At 45.0% G+C, this 23,320-nt stretch overlaps 1 protein-coding gene across 2 annotated transcripts in view; it reads right to left on the bottom strand.

Annotated features, from left to right (window-relative positions):
• Positions 1 to 23,320, bottom strand: part of LOC129857712 (carbohydrate sulfotransferase 15-like) — a 49,606-nt gene that overhangs the window by 5,576 nt on the left and 20,710 nt on the right. The window contains exons 2-5 of one of the 2 annotated variants that reach the window (XM_055926229.1): positions 12,525 to 12,731; positions 8,299 to 8,965; positions 7,823 to 8,165; positions 6,795 to 6,938 (exon numbers count right to left, since the gene is read on the bottom strand). In XM_055926229.1, coding sequence (XP_055782204.1) covers positions 6,795 to 6,938; positions 7,823 to 8,165; positions 8,299 to 8,778 — 967 coding nt within the window. In that variant the 5' untranslated portion in view covers positions 8,779 to 8,965; positions 12,525 to 12,731. Of the gene's footprint in view, positions 1 to 6,794; positions 6,939 to 7,822; positions 8,166 to 8,298; positions 12,732 to 23,320 lie in introns of both variants that reach the window. The other variant, XM_055926219.1, reaches the window with a different exon arrangement.

Genomic DNA, 23,320 nt, shown 5'->3' with positions numbered 1-23,320 from the left:
CAAATCGAGGTTCTGTTCCAGGGCCTACCTAATCTTTTGCTTGAAATCTATTAGTATACATGCACTTCATACGCCTTCCACTAGATGTCAATAGGCTGTGAGAGAAGAAATGGAGTGTATAGCTTGATCTGAGGTCGAATAAGAGCTCTTGTCAGGACGTGACACCGATTTCCTGTTTTCAGGAAGGCGCGAGAAGGAACCGGGGATTGCCTTCTGAAAAGCTGTCATTATAGACGGCTACTATCTCCGGCTTTGATTTTGTTTGATAAATGTGACAATATCATCGTAAAGTATGTTTTTTCAATATAGTTTAATCAGATGATTGAATTTTTGGGGGGAGTTTTGGCGTGTTCCGTTCTTTGCGTTTGTTCACGATGGACAGCTTCGCGCCACTTCGCGCCACCAAGTTTTGCTTGCTCATTCGAGAGGGAAAAATGACATTCTAAATCCAAACAACGATTGTTCTGGACAAAGGACCACTTGTACAACATTCTGATGGAAGATCAGCAAAAGTAGGACCCATTTATGATGTTATTTCCTATTTCTGTGGAAAATGTGTCGTTGTGTTTTCCGCTTTGATTTTGGGCGCTCTCTCGCAATAACGTAAGCTGGATGTCGTACTGAAGTTATTTTTAGAATTCTAACACGGCGATTGCATTAAGAACTAAGCTATCTTTAATTTGCTGTCCAACATGTATTTTTTAGTAACGTTTATGAATAGTTATTTGATTAGATTAGGTGCCTCTCCAAGATTTCTCCGGACATTGTTATTGCATTTTGCCTCGTATTCACATAGTATAACCACGATTTGTGCCGCTAAATATGCACATTTTCGAACAAACAATATATGTATTGTGTAATATGATGTTATAGGACTGTCATCTGATGAATTTTGAGAAGGTTAGTGAAAAAATTATTATCTTTTGCTGGTTTATTCGTTATCGCTACTGTTGGCTTGAATCAATGCTGTTGTGTTTTTGGCTATTGTGGTAAGCTAATATAATGCTATATTGTGTTTTCGCTGTAAACCACTTAATGCAGGGAAACTTAAATTCGTTTTACCTCATTTCTATCAGCATGTTAAATGTGCAACCAGAGGGGAAAAAATTCTAGACCACCTTTACTCCACACACAGAGACACGTACAGAGCTCTCCCTCGCCCTCCATTTGGCAAATCTGACCATAACTTTATCCTCCTGATTTCTGCTTTCAAGCAAAAATTAAAGCAGGAAGCACCAGTGACTCGGTCTATAAAAAAAGTGGTCAGATGAAGTAGATGCTAAACTACAGGACTGTTTTGCTAGCACAGAATGGAATACGTTCCGCGATTCTTCCGATGGCATTAAGAAGTACACCACATCAGTCACTGGCTTTATCAACAAGTGCATCAAGGACGTTGTCCCCACAGTGACTGTACGTACATACCCCAACCAGAAGCCATGGATTACAGGCAACATTCGCACTGAGCTTAAGGTTAGAGCTGCCGCTTTCAAGGAGTGGGACTCTAAACCGGAAGCTTATTAGAAATCCCACTATGCCCTCCAACAAACCATCAAACAGGCAGAGCATCAATACAGGAATAAGATCGACTCGTAGTACACCTGCTCTGACTCTTGTTGGATGTGGCAGGGCTTGCAAACTATTACAGACCACAAAGGGAAGCACAGCTGAGAGCTGCCCAGTGACACGAGCATACCAGACGAGCTAAGTAACTTCTATGCGCGCTTTGAGGCAAGTAACACGGAAACATGCATGATAGCATCAGCTGTTCCGGACGACTGTGTGATCACGCTCTCCGCGGTCGATATGAGTAAGACCTTTAACCTGTTGGGGATGGGGGCGCTGTTTAGACTATTTATGCTAATTTGGCTAATTTTTGAAACGGCTTCCCACAAAATCCTTGATCGTACAATATGCATATTATTATTATTATTGGATAGAAAACAGTCTATAGTTTCTATAGGAGTTGAAATTTTGTCTCTAAGTGGAACAGAGCCCATTCTACAGCAATTTCCCTGACATGGATTCAGATTTCAGAAATGTTGGCCACTGTTCTGAAGTCAGTTAAAAGGGCACTGATTTTGCTATGACTATACGGACACTTCTTACGTCTTCCCCTGGATGCCTTTACGTGATGACGATTCCAATGGGGTCGATTGCGCGTTCACAGGCACTACAAATGAAAAAACCCTGTAGCTAGCAAGTCTTTTCTTGCTGCGTAACGCGCGTGGAGGACACCGACCCTCTCCTGTTCCAAGCGTTAGTTTAGCCTGTTATATTTCTCCGGTCATCTTTTCACTCGTTATAGGAGTTAAAAACATCATAAGGTAGTTAATTTAAAGCGTTTTATAGCAATTTATATCCGTTTAGTGCGATTTTGGGACATTTATTTCTTTAACGCTGTGAATAGGTGGGCACGCTTTCAGTTCATCCCGAACGCAGTTGGCATTTTCACATGGCAAGAGGACAGCTTTCCACCAAAAGACGATTCCTCCCAAGAAAGGATCCTTTGCCCAAGATACTGATGGAAGAACAGCTCAAGGTAGGACATTTTTATTATGATAAATCGTGTTTCTGTCGAAACATTTTAGTGGCTTAGGACGCCATGTTTTTTGACGTAGCTTCGCTTGGCGCAAACTGTATTGAAAAGTAAGGATAAATTAAAAAATGTAATAACGCAATTGTATTAAGAATTAAATTGTCTATCAATCCCTGTCCACCCTATATTTTTTAGTCACGTTTATGAGTATTTATGTATAAGAGTAGATCACTGTCTAAGTGGCGCAAGGAAATTTTCTGACCAACTGAGCTACATTTCACATTGTCTAACCATGATTTTGGTGGCTAAATATAAACATTTTCGATCAAACTGTATATGCATGTTGTAATGTGATGTTACAGGAGTGTCATCGGAAGAATTCTGAGAAGGTTAGTGAAAAAATTAATATCTTTTGGCGATGTTGACTTTTATCGCTCACTTTGGCTAGAATCAATGCTGAGCTGCTAATTGCTATGTGCTAAGCTAATATAACGATTTATTGTGTTTTCGCTGTAAGACACTTAGAAAATCTGAAATATTGTCTGTATTCACAGGATCTGTGTCTTTCGATTCGTGTATGCTGTGTATTTTTACGAAATGTTTGATGATTAGTAAGTAGGTAAACACGTTGCTCTAAGTAGTTTTTCTATTCCATTTGTGACGGTGGGTGCAATTGTAACCTATGCCATCTACCTGAAATATGCACTTTTTTCTAACAAAACCTATCCCATACCATAAATATGTTATCAGACTGTCATCTAATGAGTTTTTTTGTTGGTTAGGGGCTATAAATATCTTAGTTTAGCCGAATTGGTGATGGCTACTGGTGTTGGTGGACAAATAAAAGATGGTGGATTATGCTAATGTGTTTTTAGGTAATAGATGTACATCTTTACATATTGTGTCTTCCCTGTAAAACATTTTAAAAATCGGAAATGTTGACTGGATTCACAAGATCTGTGTCTTTCATTAGCTGTATTGGACTTTAATGTGTGAAAGTTAAATATTTTAAAAAAATATTTTTTTTGAATTTCGCGGGACTGGTTTTTCAGTGGGTGGGGGGGGGGGTGTGCCGCTAGCGCCACGCTGATCCTAGACAGGTTAAACAGGTCAACATTCACAAGGCCACTGGGCCAGATGGATTACCAGGACGTGTATTCCGAGCATGCACTGACCAACTGGCAAGTGTTTTCACTGACATTTTCAACCTCTCCCTGTCTGAGTCTGTAATACTAACATGTTTCAAGCAGGCCACCATTGTCCCTGTGCCCAAGAACACTAAGGTAACCTACCTAAATGACTACCGACCCGCAGCACTCATGTCTGTAGCCATGAAATGCTTTGAAAGGCTGGTCATGGCTCACATCAACACCATCATCCCAGAAACCCTAGACCCACTCCAATGTGCATACCGCCCCAACAGATCCACAGATGATGCAATCTCTATTGCACTGCACACTGCCCTTTTCCACCTGGACAAAAGGAACACCTATGTTAGAATGCTATTCATTGACTACAGCTCAGCGTTCCACACCATAGTGCCCTCAAAGCTCATCACTAAGCTAAGGACCCTGGGACTAAACACCTCCCTCTGCAACTGGATCCTGGATTTTCCGACGGGCCGTCCACAGGTGGTAAGGGTAGGTAACAACACATCCACCACGCTGATCCTCAACACGGGGGCCCCGTTCTTAGTCCCTGTCACACCCTGGCCTTTGTTATATTGATTTTCTTTATTAGTTTAGTTAGGTCAGGGTGTGACATGGGGGATGTTTGTGTGTTTTGTCTAGTTTAGGGTGTGTGTATTGTTTAGGGGGTTTTGTAGAATGTATGGGGTTGTGTTCAGTGTAGGTGTTTAGGAAAGTTTATGGTTGCCTGGTTTGGTTCTCAATCAGAGACAGCTGTTTATTGTTGTCTCTGATTGGGAGCCATATTTTAGGCAGCCATAGGCTTTAGGTGTTTGTGGGTAATTGTCTATGTTCTATGTTGCATGTGTGCACTTAGTTCGTTTTAGCTTCACGTTTGTTTTTTGTTCGTTTAGTAAGTGTTTGTTTTTCTTCATTAAAAGAAGATGTCTTTTTTCCACGCTGCGCCTTGGTCCACTCATTCGTCTCATAACAATCGTGACAGTCCCCTCCTGTACTCGCTGTTCATTCATGACTGCACGACCAGGCACGACTCCAACACCATTATTAACTTTGCTGACGACACAACAGAGGTAGGCCTGATCACCGACATCGATGAGACAGCCTATAGGGAGGAGGTCAGAGACCTGGTGCAAAGACAAGAACTTCTCCCTCAATGTGATTAAGACAAAGGAGATGATTGTGGACTACAGGAAAAGGATGACCGAGCATGACCCCATTCTCATTGACGGGGCTGCAGTGGAGCAGGTTGAGAGCTTCAAGTTCCTTGGCGTCCACATCACCAACAAACTAACATAGTCCAAACACACCAAGACTGTCATGAAGAGGGCATGACAAAACCTATTCCCCCTCAGGAGACTGAAAAGATTTGGCATGGGTAATCAGATCCTCAAAAGGTTTTACAGCTGCACCATCGAGAGCATCCTGACGGGTTGCATCACTGCCTGGTAAGGCAACTGCTTGGCCTCCGACCGCAAGGCACTACAGAGGGTAGTGTGTACAGCCCAGTACATCAGCCCAGGGTTAGTTTGTTATATCTGGAGTACTTCTCCTGTCTTATCCGGTGTCCTGTGTGAATTTAAGTATGCTCTCTCTAATTCTCTCTTTCTCTCTTTCTTTCTCTCTCTCGGAGGACCTGAGCCCTAGGACCATGCCTCAGGACAACCTGGCATGATGACTCCTTGCTGTCCCCAGTCCACCTAGCCGTGTTGCTGCTCCAGTTTCAACTGTTCTGCCTGCGGCTATGGAACCCTGACCTGTTCACTAGACGTGCTACCTGTCCCAGACCTGCTGTTTTCAACTCTCTAGAGACCGCAGGAACGGTAGAGATACTCTTAATGATAGGCTATGAAAAGCCAACTGACATTTACTCCTGAGGTGCTAGCTTGCTGCACCCTCGACAACTACTGTGATTATTATTATTTGACCATGCTGGTCATTTATGAACATTTGAACATCTTGGCCATGTTCTGTTATAATCTCCAGCCGGCACAGCCAGAAGAGGACTGGCCACCCCTCATAGCCTGGTTCCTCTCTAGGTTTCTTCCTAGGTTTTGGCCTTTCTAGGGAGTTGTTCCTAGCCACCGTGCTTCTACACCTGCATTGCTTGCTGTTAAGGGTTTTAGGCTGGGTTTCTGTACAGCAATTTGAGATATCAGCTGATGTACGAAGGGCTATATAAATACATTTGATTTGATTTGATCACCGTGGCCAAGCTTCCTGCCATCCAGGACCTCTATACCAGGCAGTGTCAGAGGAAGGCCCTAAAAATTGTAAAATACTCAAGCAACCCAAGTCATAGACTGTTCTCTCTGCTTCTGTTCTCTCTGCTTCGCAAGTGATACCGGAGCCTAAGTCTAGGTCGAAGAGGCTTCTAAACATCTTCTACCCCCAAGCCATAAGACTCCTGAACAGCTAATCAAAGGGCTACCCAGACTGTTTGCATTGCCCCCCCCCCCCTTCTATGCTGCTGCTACTCTCTGTTATTATCTATGCATAGCCACTTTAATAACTCTTTCTACATGTACATGATTACCTCAATTACCTCGACACCGGTGCCCCCACACATTGACACATTGACTCTGTACCGGTACCCCCTGTATATAGCCCCGATATTGTTATTTACTGCTGCTCTTTAATTATTTTTTATACTTACCTCTTACTTTTTTTCATTTTTTTTCTTAAAATTACATTGTTGGTTAAGGGCGTGTAAGTAAGCCTTTCACTGTAAGGTCGACACCTGTTTTTGGCGCATGTAACAAATAACATTTGATTTGATTTGAATCACACAACTCCTCCTCCTCACATAAACGTATACACACACAGACAGACACACACACACACACACACACACACACACACACACACACACACACACACACACACACACACACACACACACACACACACACACACACACACACACACACACGCAGAGTCAGACAACAGCCTCCATGACTAACTTTCTTGAAAAGAGTGAAGAAGCCAGCCTCTATGACTAACTTTGTTGAGTGCAACCCAAGAGTTTATAAAGACTTTCAAATTATCTCAATTATTATTCAAGTATATATAAATGACCTACAGTACATATATGACGACCTGTATGTTACCTGTGATGAGGTGTCGCTGGCTGTCATCTCCAGAGGTATTCCCCAGTATTCCCTGCTGGATGTGGTAGGCAGCCAGGTCAAAAAGGTCCAGGTAGTCCTCCACAGGGAAGCGCTCCAGGAGGCCATCTTTAAGATGGATGATACCTGCACCACAAGGGAAAACAACATCATGGTCAATGACTTCATCATTCAATCTTATTTTACTACCACTTCCATCTATGATCTATCATAACTCTAGACCCTCTCAAAAGCAAATCATATTTTTCAACATAACTTCTCTGCCAGCTTAAGGTGATACAATTTTGACTGTAAATTCCTTCCATATTTTCACACCTGTCAGAGCTCAGAGCAGATTAAGACCTCCGACTACGTCGCCACAGGAGACCCGATGTAGCTGCCTTTCTGATCCATTGTCAGCAGAAAGATCAACATCTTCAACCATTTCCCGCACTGCTTTGAACGCCCACAAATCCACTTGGCGATGGAGTCGGCAATCAATGCACGCTGTGTGATCTACAGTATGGCTCTCCTCAGAGTGTGATCCGACACCTACGCTGCCTCTCAGAAGCATTCCATTCAATTAAAGGAATTACAACAGACACTAGGCTGGAGGGGCTGGACCTGGTCTCATCTATCACCTGCACACTACAGTAGAGGTCTAGAACAACACTTACTTACTCTGTACAAAGGTTTAGAAAAATAACTCTAGAGGGAATTACAAGTGGAGATGATCAAAACAGAGGATCTCTTTGGGTCTTCAATCAGTTATATTGTTACTAGTGTACATAATGTAAATTTAGGCACAGTCATTGGGAAAAGAGGCACACTGGATTACCTCAAAATATATGTAATATGAATATGAATGGAAATAAGTTCATCCACACACTACTGGTGGTTCCCCCTGGAAATGTATTTTGGCATGGTGAAAAGTCTGTTGAAGCCAATGTAAAGGTTTTCCATCCAAATCAAGGGACGTAAAATTCTTTGGGCAGCTCTACCAAAGTGAAGACAGGGGGACTAGGGCTTACCAAACCTTTTCCTTGTCCACCAGTGGGGCTCTTTCATGGTGGTGAACTTGACCTCCGGGTGTAGCAGCAGTCGGTGAAACAGGTCCGTTGTGCCACATTTGGGCTGGCCAATGATGTAGAAATATGGCAGACAGCGCAGGCGGTATTGCTTGTCGTTGAAGCTGTGGGACAAGTGTTCCTGGAAATTATTCCTCAGGTAGTCACAGACAGTCCGGAAGGTCTTGGAGCGAACGGCATACAAGTTTTTCCTGTAAGGATCCACTTTGGTTTTCCCAGAGAGCTCCTCATACCAGCATGGACTCTTGATATTGGGGAGGAACTGACGAGGAATAATGGAAAACAACTGGGAAGTGCAAAACAGATACAATGTCAAACAGTCCTACACAATTTATCTTATAATTGATATTATGATTGAAATCATTTTCGCCCTGAAACAAAATAGCACACATGAAACAACAGGCCAGACACATACTCACATGAGAGTCACTATTGACAACGTCCTTCAGAAGAGGCAGCTTCCTTGGGCTGAACTCAAGCTTAGCTGTAATGCACTTCACCAGGAGCTTAATGTTGACATAGTCCTTGGTAGAGGACAGGTTAGGGGAGATGGTGCTGCTGGGGTTGACTATAGTTCTGAGGTGGAACGGTGGCAGTGTCAGCATCAGACCCTTTTTATCCAAGGTAAAGACGTAAGAAGCCATAATGAGGAAGGTCAATGTCAGTCCGAGCAGGAAGCTGATAACCTTGACCTTTGTGACACTCCTCAGGGGGCCCAATGGCCACAGAGGAACCCGCCTCACCTCCAGGACACTAGGCAGGATTATGTGACCGTCATCCACATCGTCCAAACAAGGCGTGGGTCTTTTCCTGTAGTTCTTAACTTCCATGGGGCAGAGTTGGTCATATGTGTAGTCCGTTTGAGAAATGGCACAATTTTTGTAGTCTGTACGAGACATTATGTAGACAGGATGGAACAGGGCTGTGGAGAGGGGGATGCAGACTGGGGCCGTCAAGGAACATCTATTGTGGGATGGGAGGTGTGTGGAGGAGCAGTATAGGGTTTATCCATCATGGCTGCTCTAAATGTTGCTGGAGGCACAACAGGTACTATAGCACCACAGTCTGACATTCAGTAGTGTTCTCCTGTCAAACAAGAGATAATTATATTTATTTTTCAACCGTTTTTACAACAGAGGAACATTTTGAACACTACAATGGTCAATTCATCTGTGATTGGTTTTCTCCTTCAATGGTGTAGTGTTTTGTGGACTTTGTCATATACAGCTCACAGCTGTTTCCTGACCAGCTGCTAAGTATTATTCCAGGATTAAGGTTCAGTTAGAGGCGATCTAACATGTGAGACATGTAACATTAATTCTGCGGCCTCCAATAGCAAGTCTGACCACTCCAATTACTTATCACAACCTCTCAGGAAGCTCATAGCAGAGAGTGTGTTCTTGTCAGGCAATGCTTCCCTGCTTTAGGTATAAGGATCAAACAGTGGGCACAAAAGCTTCCAATGTGAAAGCAAAATGGTCTGTCTGTACCTTCTGAATTTAAGGCTTATCAAAGTCCTTTGCCTATAGGCTAAAATAAACCTTAACAATTTAGAACACATTTCCCTCTATTCTAAGGGGAAATGAAAGGTTGATCCAAGAAAATGTTATGATTTGGAGATTAAAGGTTTTCTTGTGACATCAACAGTACTATTGATACAGGTGGACAAACAGCACGGCAGTTTTTTAGATAGAGAAAGCAAGTATTATTTCTGGACATGTGTGCTGAATAATTCCAGACACAGGACTGACAAAATTATTTAAAAACACTTCCATCACACTTCCTGGAACCATAATTCATTCTGTTTTCTTTTCTTTTCAGAGTTTATACGAATGAACAATCCCTCTGGATGTTGAAATGAAATCCCAGCCAAGTTACAGTGAATTACACTTGGTACATTCAATGAATTTACAGTGTTATTCCTCATTGCATTACGGTTGTTCTATTCACACTGGGGCCTCATTAAACAGAGGCCACTGAACACTTCAGTGATTTTAAATAGTCACATATTTCTAGCACTGGCTGTCAAAAATGTTAGGTTACACTCTACTTGAGCGATGTGTCATCATACAACCTATGACATACAGCAATTAAAAATAGATTTAGTTAGAAGACATATTCAATGTAGGGTAGAGTGGGGTAAGTTGAGCAATTTTTACATTCAGCATCACTCCCTCAAGGGAAATGTACACTGCTCAAAAAAATAAAGGGAACACTTAAACAACACAATGTAACTCCAAGTCAATCACACTTCTGTGAAATCAAACTGTCCACTTAGGAAGCAACACTGATTGACAATAAATTTCACATGCTGTTGTGCAAATGGAATAGACAACAGGTGGAAATTATAGGCAATTAGCAAGACACCCCCAATAAAGGAGTGGTTCTGCAGGTGGTGACCACAGACCACTTCTCAGTTCCTATGCTTCCTGGCTGATGTTTTGGTCACTTTTGAATGCTGGCGGTGCTTTCACTCTAGTGGTAGCATGAGACGGAGTCTACAACCCACACAAGTGGCTCAGGTAGTGCAGCTCATCCAGGATGGCACATCAATGCGAGCTGTGGCAAGAAGGTTTGCTGTGTCTGTCAGCGAAGTGTCCAGAGCATGGAGGCGCTACCAGGAGACAGGCCAGTACATCAGGAGACGTGGAGGAGGCCGTAGGAGGGCAACAACCCAGCAGCAGGACCGCTACCTCCGCCTTTGTGCAAGGAGGAGCAGGTGGAGCACTGCCAGAGCCCTGCAAAATGACCGCCAGCAGGCCACAAATTTACATGTGTCTGCTCAAACGGTCAGAAACAGACTCCATGAGGGTGGTATGAGGGCCCGACGTCCACAGGTGGTGGTTATGCTTACAGCATTGGCATTTGCCAGAGAACACCAAGATTGGCAAATTCGCCACTGGCGCCCTGTGCTCTTCACAGATGAAAGCAGGTTCACACTGGGCACATGTGACAGACGTGACAGAGTCTGGAGACACCGTGGAGAACGTTCTGCTGCCTGCAACATCCTCCAGCATGACCGGTTTGGCGGTGGGTGTGGGGTGGCACGGTGGGTGTGGGGTGGCATGGTGTGGGGTGGCATTTCTTTGGGGGGCCGCACAGCCCTCCATGTGCTCGCCAGAGGTAGCCTGACTGCCATTAGGTACCGAGATGAGATCCTCAGACCCCTTGTGAGACCATATGCTGGTGCGGTTGGCCCTGGGTTCCTCCTAATGCAAGACAATGCTAGATCTCATGTGGCTGGAGTGTGTCAGCAGTTCCTGCAAGAGGAAGGCATTGATGCTATGGACTGGCCCGCCCGTTCCCCAGACCTGAATCCAATTGAGCACATCTGGGACATCATGTCTCGCTCCATCCACCAACGCCACGTTGCACCACAGACTGTCCAGGAGTTGGCGGATGCTTTAGTCCAGGTCTGGGAGGAGATCCCTCAGGAGACCATCCGCTACCTCATCAGGAGCATGCCCAGGCGTTGTAGGGAGGTCATACAGGCACGTGGAGGCCACACACACTACTGAGCCTCATTTTGACTTGTTTTAATGACATTACATCAAAGTTGGATCAGCCTGTAGTGGGGTTTTCCACTTTATTTTTTGAGTGTGACTCCAAATCCAGACCTCCATGGGTTGATAAATTTGATTTCCATTGATAATTTTTGTGTGATTTTGTTGTCAGCACATTCAACTATGTAAAGAAAAAAGTATTTAATAAGAATATTTCATTCATTCAGATCTAGGATGTGTTATTTTAGTGTTCCCTTTATTTTTTTGAGCAGTGTACTGTCCTTTCTAACAAAGATTTCTACATATATTTCAGGATGTTTTGCATCCCTAGAAATAATCTGAATTTGTGTAAATATCAGTTTTGAGAACATATCTTGTCCAAAAAAAGTGGTCACTTGGCACAATTTACCACAGGTATGGTGTAAGTTGAGCCACAGGGCAGGGTAAGTTAAGCCACCTACAAATCTGTACTGAATAAAATATGACCACTACCTTTATAAAACAATGCCTATCTTTATTTCCCCAAAACAATCAACACAACCACAATCACTTTTTTGTCTTTTAATAATTTTAAGCATCTTTTAACACAGGCTTAACACCTAACTTTGTCATTTTTTTTACACCTTTAACATAGTCCAGGCCCGTTTGTTATCTCATATCCCAAAGATAATGCCTTGCATTACACCTTAAAAGAAAACACTTCAATTTGCTTGACTTTTGGCTCAACTTACCCCAAGCAATCATTTTGACCATATTAGCCACAATAATATATCAGCCACAATAATGCACTTTCATGCTAGGTTTAGAACCTCATATTGAGACCCCAACTGATGTATAGAACAATCTTAAAAGTATCTACTTTGGTTTAGATACAGTATCATGAAACCTCTAACATAATACATGAATTTGAGTTGGATGAAAATCAATTTTTTTAACCTAACTTGCTTACCATTTTTTCTACGTGTTTTTTTCCTTCACAGACTCTATGAAATGATGACCTCTTCCTAAATATTTGGTCAAATGATTAATTCTGTGCATGGTTTCCTATAAACAAAGGTGGCTCAACTTATTCCTTTGACTCAGCTCACCTGTTTGGCTCAACATACCCCTTTTGCTCAACTTACCCCATTGGCTCAACTTACCCCACTCTCCCCTATCATTATGTGATGGTATATAGCCTATAAAGGTTTGTATTTGGCAAACTTTCAAGGTCTCAGCTGAATGTGTTCTTCTCCTGGTCCTGCTGTTGCTGATGAAGGAAGGGGGTCTCCTGTCCTCTCTTTAAAACTCGTGGAAGGTTATTGTCTGCCAGAGCCAGCAGCCAACATCCCAAAATGTAGGCTTGATTTCTGAAGAGAGACGACAAGAAGGGGGGGGCAAGACCAGCATTATTAACCCCATGCGAATAAAAGCGTCTAGAATCGATCTGTGACGGAACTTGTGTGGGAAACAGGCAGTGTGGAATGGAATGATTGATAAAGTAACACACACCCCCAGTGATTTCTACCATAACCTAAAATCCTTGTGTATATTCTAACATATGTTTGTATTCCCCATGAGTGCTCAATGTTCCAAAGGTTTATGTGAGTCAATACTCCATTTGAATTACTCACAATGTCTATATGCTTTTGAGCAAAAATACAACGACTCAAAAAATGCTATGTGTTTGAGGTCATCTCCACAAGGTGTAGATCCAGTATGCAGTATCCAGCACGCAAACAGAGCATACATAAACTGTGTCTATGGGATGAGAGGACAGTGCTGGTACTGGTACTGGTGGGGATGGTGGAGGGAGAGGAGATTTAAAGATGAAAGCTGGTATATTCAACCCTGCTTGGTTCTGTCTTTGGCAGACACCTGTGTCACAGTGAGTCTTTTGGTGAGGTGATGATTTGGCATGCCTCCTTTGCAGAGATTTCAGGGAGTCAAAACCAAGAGTTTGTTTAGTCTACACACACATACACAGCTTGAGAGCTGGCACTCACCAACTGCTCTCTTCTGTGTGTTTTTGTTGTTGGAGGGTTGAGGGTCAGTGCGGAGTGGCGTACTCCGTGACATCTCATTCATAGTTTGGCTGTGTGCTGCTGTTCTGATTCTAAGATTCTGCTAACACACACACGTATGCACGCACGCATTACAGTTTTGATAGTCATCACTGCATCCTGTATCAAAAGGTTGGCTGGATTCGCTAATGACCCGTAGATCTATACATTATTGCCGTTTTGTTTACAAGGTTAAGTTTTAATGCACCGTATTGCTATAACTGTCAAGTCTCCCCTCGCTCCGGTGCTCGACATCGCCCGTTTACTAACCACCGGTCCTGGCAACCCTCATTACACACACCTGCGCCCCATCACTACCATGATTACTTCTCCTTTATATAGCACTCCCAAACATCACCGTTCAGGCAGTATTGGTTCTGTCTTCATGTCCAGACGAGTCTCTTGTTTTGTATCGCTCTAAATTCTTTATTAAACTCCCCAACTGCACCTGCTTCCTTACTCCCAGCGTCATTGTTACAGAATACTGCCTCAACAAATGGAAGCAGCAAGGAATCAAGACCTCCCAGATGGTCGGCAAACAGGGATATCTACTTCGTCAACACATCGACCAGCTGGCGTATCTGGGGACGGCTATGGATGAGGTCCTCCGCGTTCTTCAACATCTCGACATTACCTGTGGGGTGTCACCTCCAACAAGCGGAGGATTCTCTACCACGAGTCGACCCAGCGAGCCAGCACCCCAGCTGATCCAGCAGTCCACCCAGATCAGTGATACCCGTTTGTCCCTCCCGTACAAATATGATGGGACATCCAAATGCCGTGGCTTCCTACAGCGGGGATCCCTCTATTTTGCTCATCAAATGGTAGCCCCCACCACCAAGAGGTCCAAGGTTGCCATGGTTATTTCCCTGCTGACCGAACACGTGTTGGAGTGGGCTACAGCCGCCTGGGAGAGAGGAGGAGCTGGGCTCCTATGAGGGGTTCATGGCTCTGTTCAGACTAGTCTTCGATCATCCACCAGAGGGCAGAGAGTGGAGTGAGCGCCTATTCCAACTACGGCAGGATGGCCAGACCGCTCCGTCAGTGTTCCAGGCATTCGTTAACAAGGTGTTCCGGGATATGCTCGGACGCCAGGTGTTCGTTTATATCGACGACATCCTGGTCTACTCAGCTGCCTAGAATGCCTCCTGGCTAACCACCTATATGTCGAAGCGGAGAAGTGCCAATTCCATCAGGAGTCTGTCTCCTTTCTGGGTTACCAGATCAGCCCGCAAGAAGTGATGATGGATGGTAATAAGGTAGATGCTGCCAGGTCATGGCCAGATCCAACCACAATAAAGGGGTTACAATGGTTTTTGGGGTTTGCCAACTTCTACCGCCACTTCATCAAGAACTTTAGCGCTCTCCTCTCACCTCTCTCCTCAAGGCTGGTCACTGTACGTTGGGGTGAAGTTCTGCAGCCGACGAAGCTTTCCGCCTACTGAAGGGACATTTCACTTCCGCCCTGTCGCTCAAACACGCAGATCCTACGCTGCCCTTTGTGGTGAAGGTGGATACTTCAGAAGTGGGTGTGGGGGCTTTCCTGTCCCAACAACAAGGTAATCCACATAAATGGTTTCTATGTGCATATTTTCTCAAAGAAACTGTCCCCTGCAGAGAGGAACTATGATGTCGGCGATGGGAGCTCCTGGCAGTGAAGTTGGCATTAGAGAAGTGGAGACACTGGCTTGAGGATGCCAACGACCCATTTCTCATGCTCACTGACCATCGGAACCTGGAGTACATACAGTCAGCGAGGCGGCTGAACCCACGCCAAGCAAGGTGAGCCCTTTTTTCCCACTAGATTTGACTTCACTTTGACATATCGCCCAGGTTCAAAGAACACCAAAGCCGATGTCCCGTCTTTACGATTCGGGAAAGGTTCCTGCCCTGAGTGCACCCATAATTCTCCTCTCTCGAGTCGTAGCCCTGTCACGACTTCCGCTGAAGTCGACTTCTCTCCTTGTTCGGGCGGCGTTCGGCGGTCGACGTCGCCGGTCTTCTAGCCATCGCTGCTCCACTTGTCATTGTTCCATTTGTTTTGTCTTGTTTCCCCACACACCTGGTTTACATTCCCTAATCACACTACATATATATTCCCTCAGTTCCCCCCATGTCTTTGTGTGGAATTGTTTTGTTACATGTTTCGTGTTACGTGCCAGGCTGGTTATTCCCCGGGTAACGTGTTGTACCCGAATGGGTTTAATTGTTTAACTTATGCATTATTGTGACTGTTGTCGCGCTTTGCACTTTTGCCATTTGGCTGGAGGGTTTTGACACAGTTGCGTCCGTCTGTTGTTACTTCTGCCAATTAAAGTGTGCGCCTGATCACAACTCTACGCTCTCCTGCACCTGACTTCTTACCAGTAGCGCACAACCTGACAAGCCCCTGTCGTCTGGGACGTAGATGTGGACATTCGCCAGGCCCTGGAGAGGGAACCTCCACCCGCTACCTGTCCTCCTGAGGAAATATATGTTCTTACGGAGATAAAGGATCGGCTGCTGACCTGCAGGTATCACCCGCAATATTCAATCTATCTCCGAAAAGTACTGGTGGCCTACCTTGGCGCAAGACGTCACTCGCTATGTCAACTCCTGTTCCGTATGTGCTCAAAACTAAATCTCCCCGGCACGCTCCAGCACGCTCCAGCAGGGAAACTCCTTGCCGTGCCTCAGTGTCTATGGTCTCATCTGTCCATTGATTTTGTCACTGATCTCCCCTCTGATGGTTTCACCACCATTTTGGTGGTTGTGGACAAATTCTCTAAATCATGACATTTTATCCCTATCTCTCTCAGTCTAACTGGCAGGTGGAGACGATTAAACAGGAGCTGGGTAGGTTCCTGAGGAGTCACTTTCAGGACTGGCAGGGGGAGTGGGCCTAATTCCTTCTCTGGGTGGAGTACTGTCACTGTAACGAGTATTACCGAAGGTGGCTCCCCTTCCTGTTCGGGTGGTGCTCGGTGTTCGTCGTCGCCGGTCTACTAGCTGCCACCGATCCCTTTTTCCCTTTTCGTTTGGTTTTGTCTAATTGTTTTCACCTGTTCATTGTTTGGTTGTTAGGGTGGTGTTATTTAAGTTCGTTTAGCCCGCTTCTGTTTGTGCGGGCTTGTCTTTTTGTTTTTGTATGAGGTGTTTCGTGTTTGATGGGGTTTTTCCACTGTCCGGATTATTTTCCAGTGTGTATTGTAGTGGAGTGGATTTTACGCCAATGTTTTGACGTTACCAGTTGTATTTCTGGTTGGACATTAAAGTGTGGTTTTTCCCCATATCTTTGCTCTCTGCACCTGACTCCTCACCCATTTTCCTCATTGATCGTAACAGTCACGTTCGTTGAATGGAGGAGACCAAGGCGCAGCGTGATGTGAATACATTCTTCTATTTATTAACGAAGAAACACTATACAAAACAACAAAACGAACGTGACGCTATATATAAACAAGTGCAGACACAGGCAACTAACCATAGACAATAACCACAAGCTAAACTGGAAAATGGCAACCTAAATAGGATCCTCAATCAGAGACAACGATCAACAGCTGCCTCTGATTGGGAACCAATCTATGCCACCATAGACCTACATATGCCTAGACTAACTACACACACCTAGACATACATAAACCCTATACAATACCAAAACCCCATAGATATATAAAACCCCTAGACAAGCCAAAAACACACATGCCACCCTCGTCACACCCTGACCTAACCAAAATAATAAAGAAAACAAAGATAACTGAGGTCAGGGCGTGACAGTAACCCCCCCCCCCCCAAAGGTGTGGACTCCGGCCGCAAAACCTGACACTAAAGGGGAGGGTCTGGGTGGGCCTTCTTACTGCGGCGGCTGCGGGACGTGGACCCTCGCAGCGGTCCCCGGACTGAAGACCATCGTAGAGGGCGCCACTGTACTGAGGGGCGCCTCTGGACTGAGGGGCGCCTCTGGACTGAGGGGCAGCTCCGGACTGAGGGGCAGCTCTGGACTGAGGGGCAGCTCCAGACTGAGGGTCAGCTCCGGACTTAAGGGCGGCTCAGGCCTCTCTGGACTGAAGGGCGGCTCAGGCACCTCTGGACTGAAGGGCGGCTCAGGCGCCTCTGGACAGAAGGGCGGCTCAGGCGGCTCCGGACTGAAGGGTGACTCAGGCGGCTCATGACTGAAACCCGTTGTGGTAGGTTCCGGACTGTGACCCGTCATGGTAGGTTCCGGACTGTTACCCGTCGTGGTAGGTTCCGGACTGTGACCCGTCGTGGTAGGTTCCGGACTACGACCCGTTGTAGGAGGTTCCGGTCTGTAGACTGTCGCCAGACGCTCTGGACTGGGTACTGTTGCCGGATGCTCTGGACTGGGTACTGTTGCCGGACACTCTGGAGGTTCCGGTCTGTAGACTGTCGCCAGACGCTCTGGACTGGGTACTGTCTCCAGTACCTCTGGACTGGGTACTGTCGCCGGACGCTCTGGACTGGGTACTGTCGCCGGACGCTCTGGACTGGGTATTGTCGCCGGACGCTCTGGACTGGGTACTGTCGCCGGACGCTCTGGACTGGCGAGGCGCACTGTAGGCCTGGTGCGTGGTGCCGGCACTGGTGGTACCGGGCTGGGGACACGCACCTCATGGCGAGTGCGGGGAGGAGGAACAGGGCGTACTGGACTGCTGAGGCGCACTATAGGCCTGGTGCGTGGTGTTGGCACTGGTGGTACTGGGCTGGGGAGACACACCTCAGGGTGAGTGCGGGGAGCAGGAACAGGGAGTTCTGGACCCTGGAGGCGCACTGGTGGCCTGGTGTGTGGTGCCGGCACTGGTGGTACCGGGCTGGAGACACGCACCTCAGGGCAAGTGCAGGGGGGGGGAACAGGGGTACAGTGCTCTGGAGACGTACAGGAAGCCTGGTGCTTGGTGTTGGCACTGGTGGTACTGGGCTGGGGAGACACACCTCAGGGCGAGTGCAGGGAGCAGGCACAGGACGTACTGGGCTGTGGAGGCGTACTGGAAGTCTGGAGTGTAGAGCTGACACAACCCGTCCTGGCTGGATGTTTATACTTGCCCTGCAAAGTATAAACGCAGAGCCGGCGCAGGATATCCTGGTCCAAGGAGGTACACTGGAGACTAGGAGCGCTGAGCTGGCACTCTCCTACCTGGCTGGATGCCCATTCTAGCCCGGCCAATGCGAGGAGCTGGAATAGAGCGCACCGGGCTAGAAATGCGCACTGGAGACACCGTGCGTTCCACCGCATAACACGGTGCCAGACCAGTAACACGCTCCCCACGGTAAGCACGAGGAGTTTGCTCAGGTCTCCTACCTGACTTAGCCAATCTCCTCGTGTGCCCCCCCCCCCCCCCCCCCCCCCCCCCCCCCCCCCCCCCCCCCCTCGTCGCCGTTCCTCCATTCTCCTGTATCCCTCCTCGCACTGTTCCATAGAATCCCAGGCGGGCACTGGCACTCTCTGGATCAATCGACCACCTGTCTATCTCCTCCCAGGTTGTTACCCACTCATCCTTCTCCCGGGTCCATTTTTCCACCAAGCGCTGTTCCTCCCATTCACGCTGCTTGGTCCTTGTTTGGTGGGTTATTCTGTCACGTTCTTCATCGGGTGAAAGAGAGGAGGACCAAGATGCAGCGTGGTGAGTATTCATTTTAATAGAATAGAATACTTGAACAAAACTAAAACAAAAAAAACAACAAACAAACGACGACGAAACAGTCCCGTAACGTGAACACAAGTACACATAAAACAGGAACAATAAGCCACAACCCACACTACAAAACAGGCTGCCTAAATATGGCTCCCAATCAGAGACAACGAAAAACACCTGCCTCTGATTGAGAACCATATCAGGCCAAACACATAGAAATAGACAAACTAGACAAACAACATAGAATGGCCACTCATATCACACCCTGACCAAGCAAAACATAGAAACATACAAAACAAACTATGGTCAGGGCGTGACAAGTACGCTCAGATGGCGTCACTCCTCCACCTGACTCCCAGCGTCATTGTTACAATAACAACATTCTTGATACATTTCATCTTAATGTTCTGGTGCCGTTCGGGCAGTTTAGACTATTGATTTGGGAATTATTTGTGGAGGAATGTCAGTTTTTCTGTGTGATTTGTGATGTTTTACATGTGCTTCCCATTACTGTGTTTTTGTATTATGTGTATATTTGTAATGTGCAGGGAACATTTGAAAAAGAGACCTAGATCTCAATATCTTCCCTGATAAAATAACACACACACACACACACACACACACACACACACACACACACACACACACACACACACACACACACACACACACACACACACACACACACACACACACACACACACACACACACACACACACACACACACACACACACACACACACACACACACACACACACAGAGAGTTTGTTACCACTTGACATTGCAAGTGTGATTAAGGGGATGTGGACAGGCATCCCTATGATCTACTCCATCTGGGTTAGAGTTCAACCCTGCTGCTAATGTAAAACCCACCTGACCCACCAGGTGGAGGGCACGTAATGAACCTGAATACACAACCGAAAACTTAAAAAATAGCTCAGCCATGAGGGATGCAGATGATCTCCACCTTTTAATGATATGCAGTTACAAGCCAGATGCCTACAGACTCAGGGCCATGGAAACCCTGCAGCCCCAAATCTCATGTTTTAATTTCTCAGCCTCCAGGATCCCATTAGAGCAGGTCTCTCTCCCTGTGCCGCTGCCCACACATTTTTCCACTAAGGTACACACATGCACGCACGCACACCACTCCCTACTCCATTCCATCACATATTCCAACTGTCAGTGTTTGTCCCTCTGACTGTTCTCCCTGGTCTCTCTCCATGCCCAATCCACTGAATTGCCAGTGGTGGAGGTGTTTTTTCCACATTCCTGTAAAGATTAGACAGGAACTCATGTTAAATACTTGTGAAGTAATATGGCCACAGGTTCATCTGCCTCACCAAAAGCCCATTCTAGTGGGAAGCTGCTGTAGACCACCAAGTGCTAACAGTCAGTATCTGGATAAAGTGTGAAATGCTTGATAATGTATGTGATATCAACAGAGAGGTATATTTTCTGGGTGATTTAAATATTGACTGGCTTTCATTTAAGCTGCCCACTCAAGAAAAAGCTTCAAACTGTAACCAGTGCCTGAAACCTGGTTCAGGTTATCAGTCAACCTACCATGGTAGTTAGAAACAGCACAGGAATGAAATCAACAACATGCGTTGATCACATCTGTACTAATGCTGCAGAAATGTGCTAGAAAGCAGTTTCCAGACCCATCGGATGTACTGATCACAATATGGTAGCCATATCTTGGAAAACCAAAGTTCCAATGGCTGGGCATAATATAGTGTATAAGAGGTAATAAAATAAGTTTTGTAGTGATTCCTATGTTGATGATGTAACAATACTTGTTGGTCCGTGGTGTGTAATGAGGAGCAAACAGACGTTGCACTTGACACATTTATGAAATTGCTTATCCCAGTTACTAATAATCTTGCACCCATGAATAAAATGACTGAACAAAGTATTAAATCCCTGTGGATTGATGAGGAATTGAAACATTTTATGGTTGAGAGGGATGAGGCAAAAGGAATGACAAAGAAATCTGTCTGCACAACCGATTGGAAAACTGTGAAATCATGTGACTAAAATGAATAAAAAGTGTGGCGGATGAATCAGAATTAGTTGGGTAGCATAGATAATTAAGATGTTTCATTTGCATAATATGCTTATGTGAGATACTTGTCATTAGAATGTATCCTTTTGGACTATAGTGTTGGCAGTTGCAATTTTCCCTAAGCTGGAGCTCAGTCACTTGGGGCCCAGAGCGAGGAGAGGTCAGGCTTGTCTTTCACATGTCCCTGGTGCTATGCAGAATATCAGAAAGGGAAGAGAACAGAATGGAACGTTGTCTTCATATGTGAATGTGTCTTTACCTATTCTTAAAACATGTAAAGGGATGGCGTGATTAATGGGGACCAATTACTTTCTCCACAATGTCTGTGCGCCAGTCACTCCCTCCTTTTCCCATTGGGGGAGGTGTTTGGCAGTGTCTGGAAACATTGTATGTCCTCTCTGATCTTACACTTATCCTGGGATAGTGTATGACATAGAGGCTCACTCCCCTCAGTGAGCTTGTCCAGGAGTGGGGTCAAGAGGGGGTTTACTTGAGATGTGAGTATCTAGAGGTGATAATTGATATATACCATTGTATGAGTTGGTGTTTTTGTACTATGAAGTACCATGAACGAGATTAGAACCTCGTCTGAGGGACCAAACTGAATGATCATTTATAGCGAATGTTATCTGGCTAAGGGATACTCCTTTCTCAAGAAAAAGTATTTATTTGTAAACAGTTCCTAAGATCTGTGGTTCGTCATGTAAGTTGAGAGGGGTGTATCTTGGCTATAAAAGATCTTTCTATTTTTCTCTAGTCACTTTTCAATGGTTCATTTGAGATAGCGCATCATTGAAAGTCAAAAAGGCTATTGCAAAGCTTATTATTATTAAAGATGGAATTTAAGTATAACTCTGACTGGTGTGTAGTTTGTAACTCTCCTCATTTGGTAAGGCAGACATATGCCACCACAAAAGAAGAAGAAACTACACTATGAAACAAAGATAAATTACATAAAGAATGTAAGTAAAAAGCTTTGGAGCACCTTCAGTGAAATTTTGTGAAAACAGGCAAAATCAGCTCCATCATTTATCTCAAAACCGAATGATATTGCCAACTGCTATAATGATTTTTTCATTGGCAAGATTAGCAAACTTAGGCATGACATGCCAGAAACTAATGCTGACACTACACATCCAAGTATATCATATCAAATCATGAACGGCAAGAATTGTAATTTTGAATTCCGTAAAGTCAGTGTGGAAGAAGTGAAAAAAATATTTTTGTCTATCAACAATGACAAGCCACCGGGGTCTGACAACTTGGATAGAAAATTACTGAGGATAATAGCGGACGATATTGGCAATCCTATTTGGCATATCTTCAATTTAAGCCTACTAGAAAGTGTGTGCCCTCAGGCCTGGAGGGAAGCAAAAGTAATTCCGCTACCTAAGAAGGAGCTTTACTGGCTCAAATAGCCGACCAATCATTCTGTTACAATCCTTTAGAAACTTTGGGAAAATGGTGTTTCACCAGATACAATGGTATTTTACAATAAACAAATTGACAGACTTTCAGGACGATTATAGAGAAGGACATTCAATAAGCACAGCACTAACACAACTGACTGATGATTGTCTGAGAGAAATTTATGATAAAAATATTGTGGGTGGCTGTTTTGTTGACTTCAGGCTTTTACCAATCATAGTCTACTGCTGGAAAAAAGTATGTGTTCTGGTTTTACAAGCAAAAGTGTGGATAAAGAGTTACAGTTGAAGTCGGAACTTTACATACACCTTAGCCAAATACATTTAAACTCAGTTTTTCAAGTAAAAAATAATTTTCTTAGGTCAGTTAGAATTACCACTTTATTTTAAGAACGTGAAATGTCAGAATAATAGTAGACAATGATTTATTTCAGCTTTTATTTCTTTCATCACATTCCCAGTGGGTCAGAAGTTAGCATACACGCAATTAGTATTTGGTAGCATTTCATTTAAAAATATGTTTTATCTCGGGTCAAACGTTTCGGGTAGCCTTCCACAAGCTTCCCACATTAAGTTGGGTGACTTTTGGCCTATTCCTCCTGACAGAGCTGGTGTAACTGAGTCAGGTTAGGCCTCCTTGCTTGCACACGCTTTTTCAGTTCTATCCACACATTTTCTATAGGATTGAGGTCAGGGCTTTGTTCTGGCCACTCCAATACCTTGACTTTGTTGTCCTTAAGCCATTTTGCCACAACTTTGGAAGTATGCT

Source organism: Salvelinus fontinalis, chromosome 1 (genome assembly GCF_029448725.1).
Source record: "Salvelinus fontinalis isolate EN_2023a chromosome 1, ASM2944872v1, whole genome shotgun sequence".
Lineage (NCBI taxonomy): Eukaryota > Metazoa > Chordata > Actinopteri > Salmoniformes > Salmonidae > Salvelinus > Salvelinus fontinalis.
This window is presented reverse-complemented; position numbering and strand designations above follow the sequence as displayed.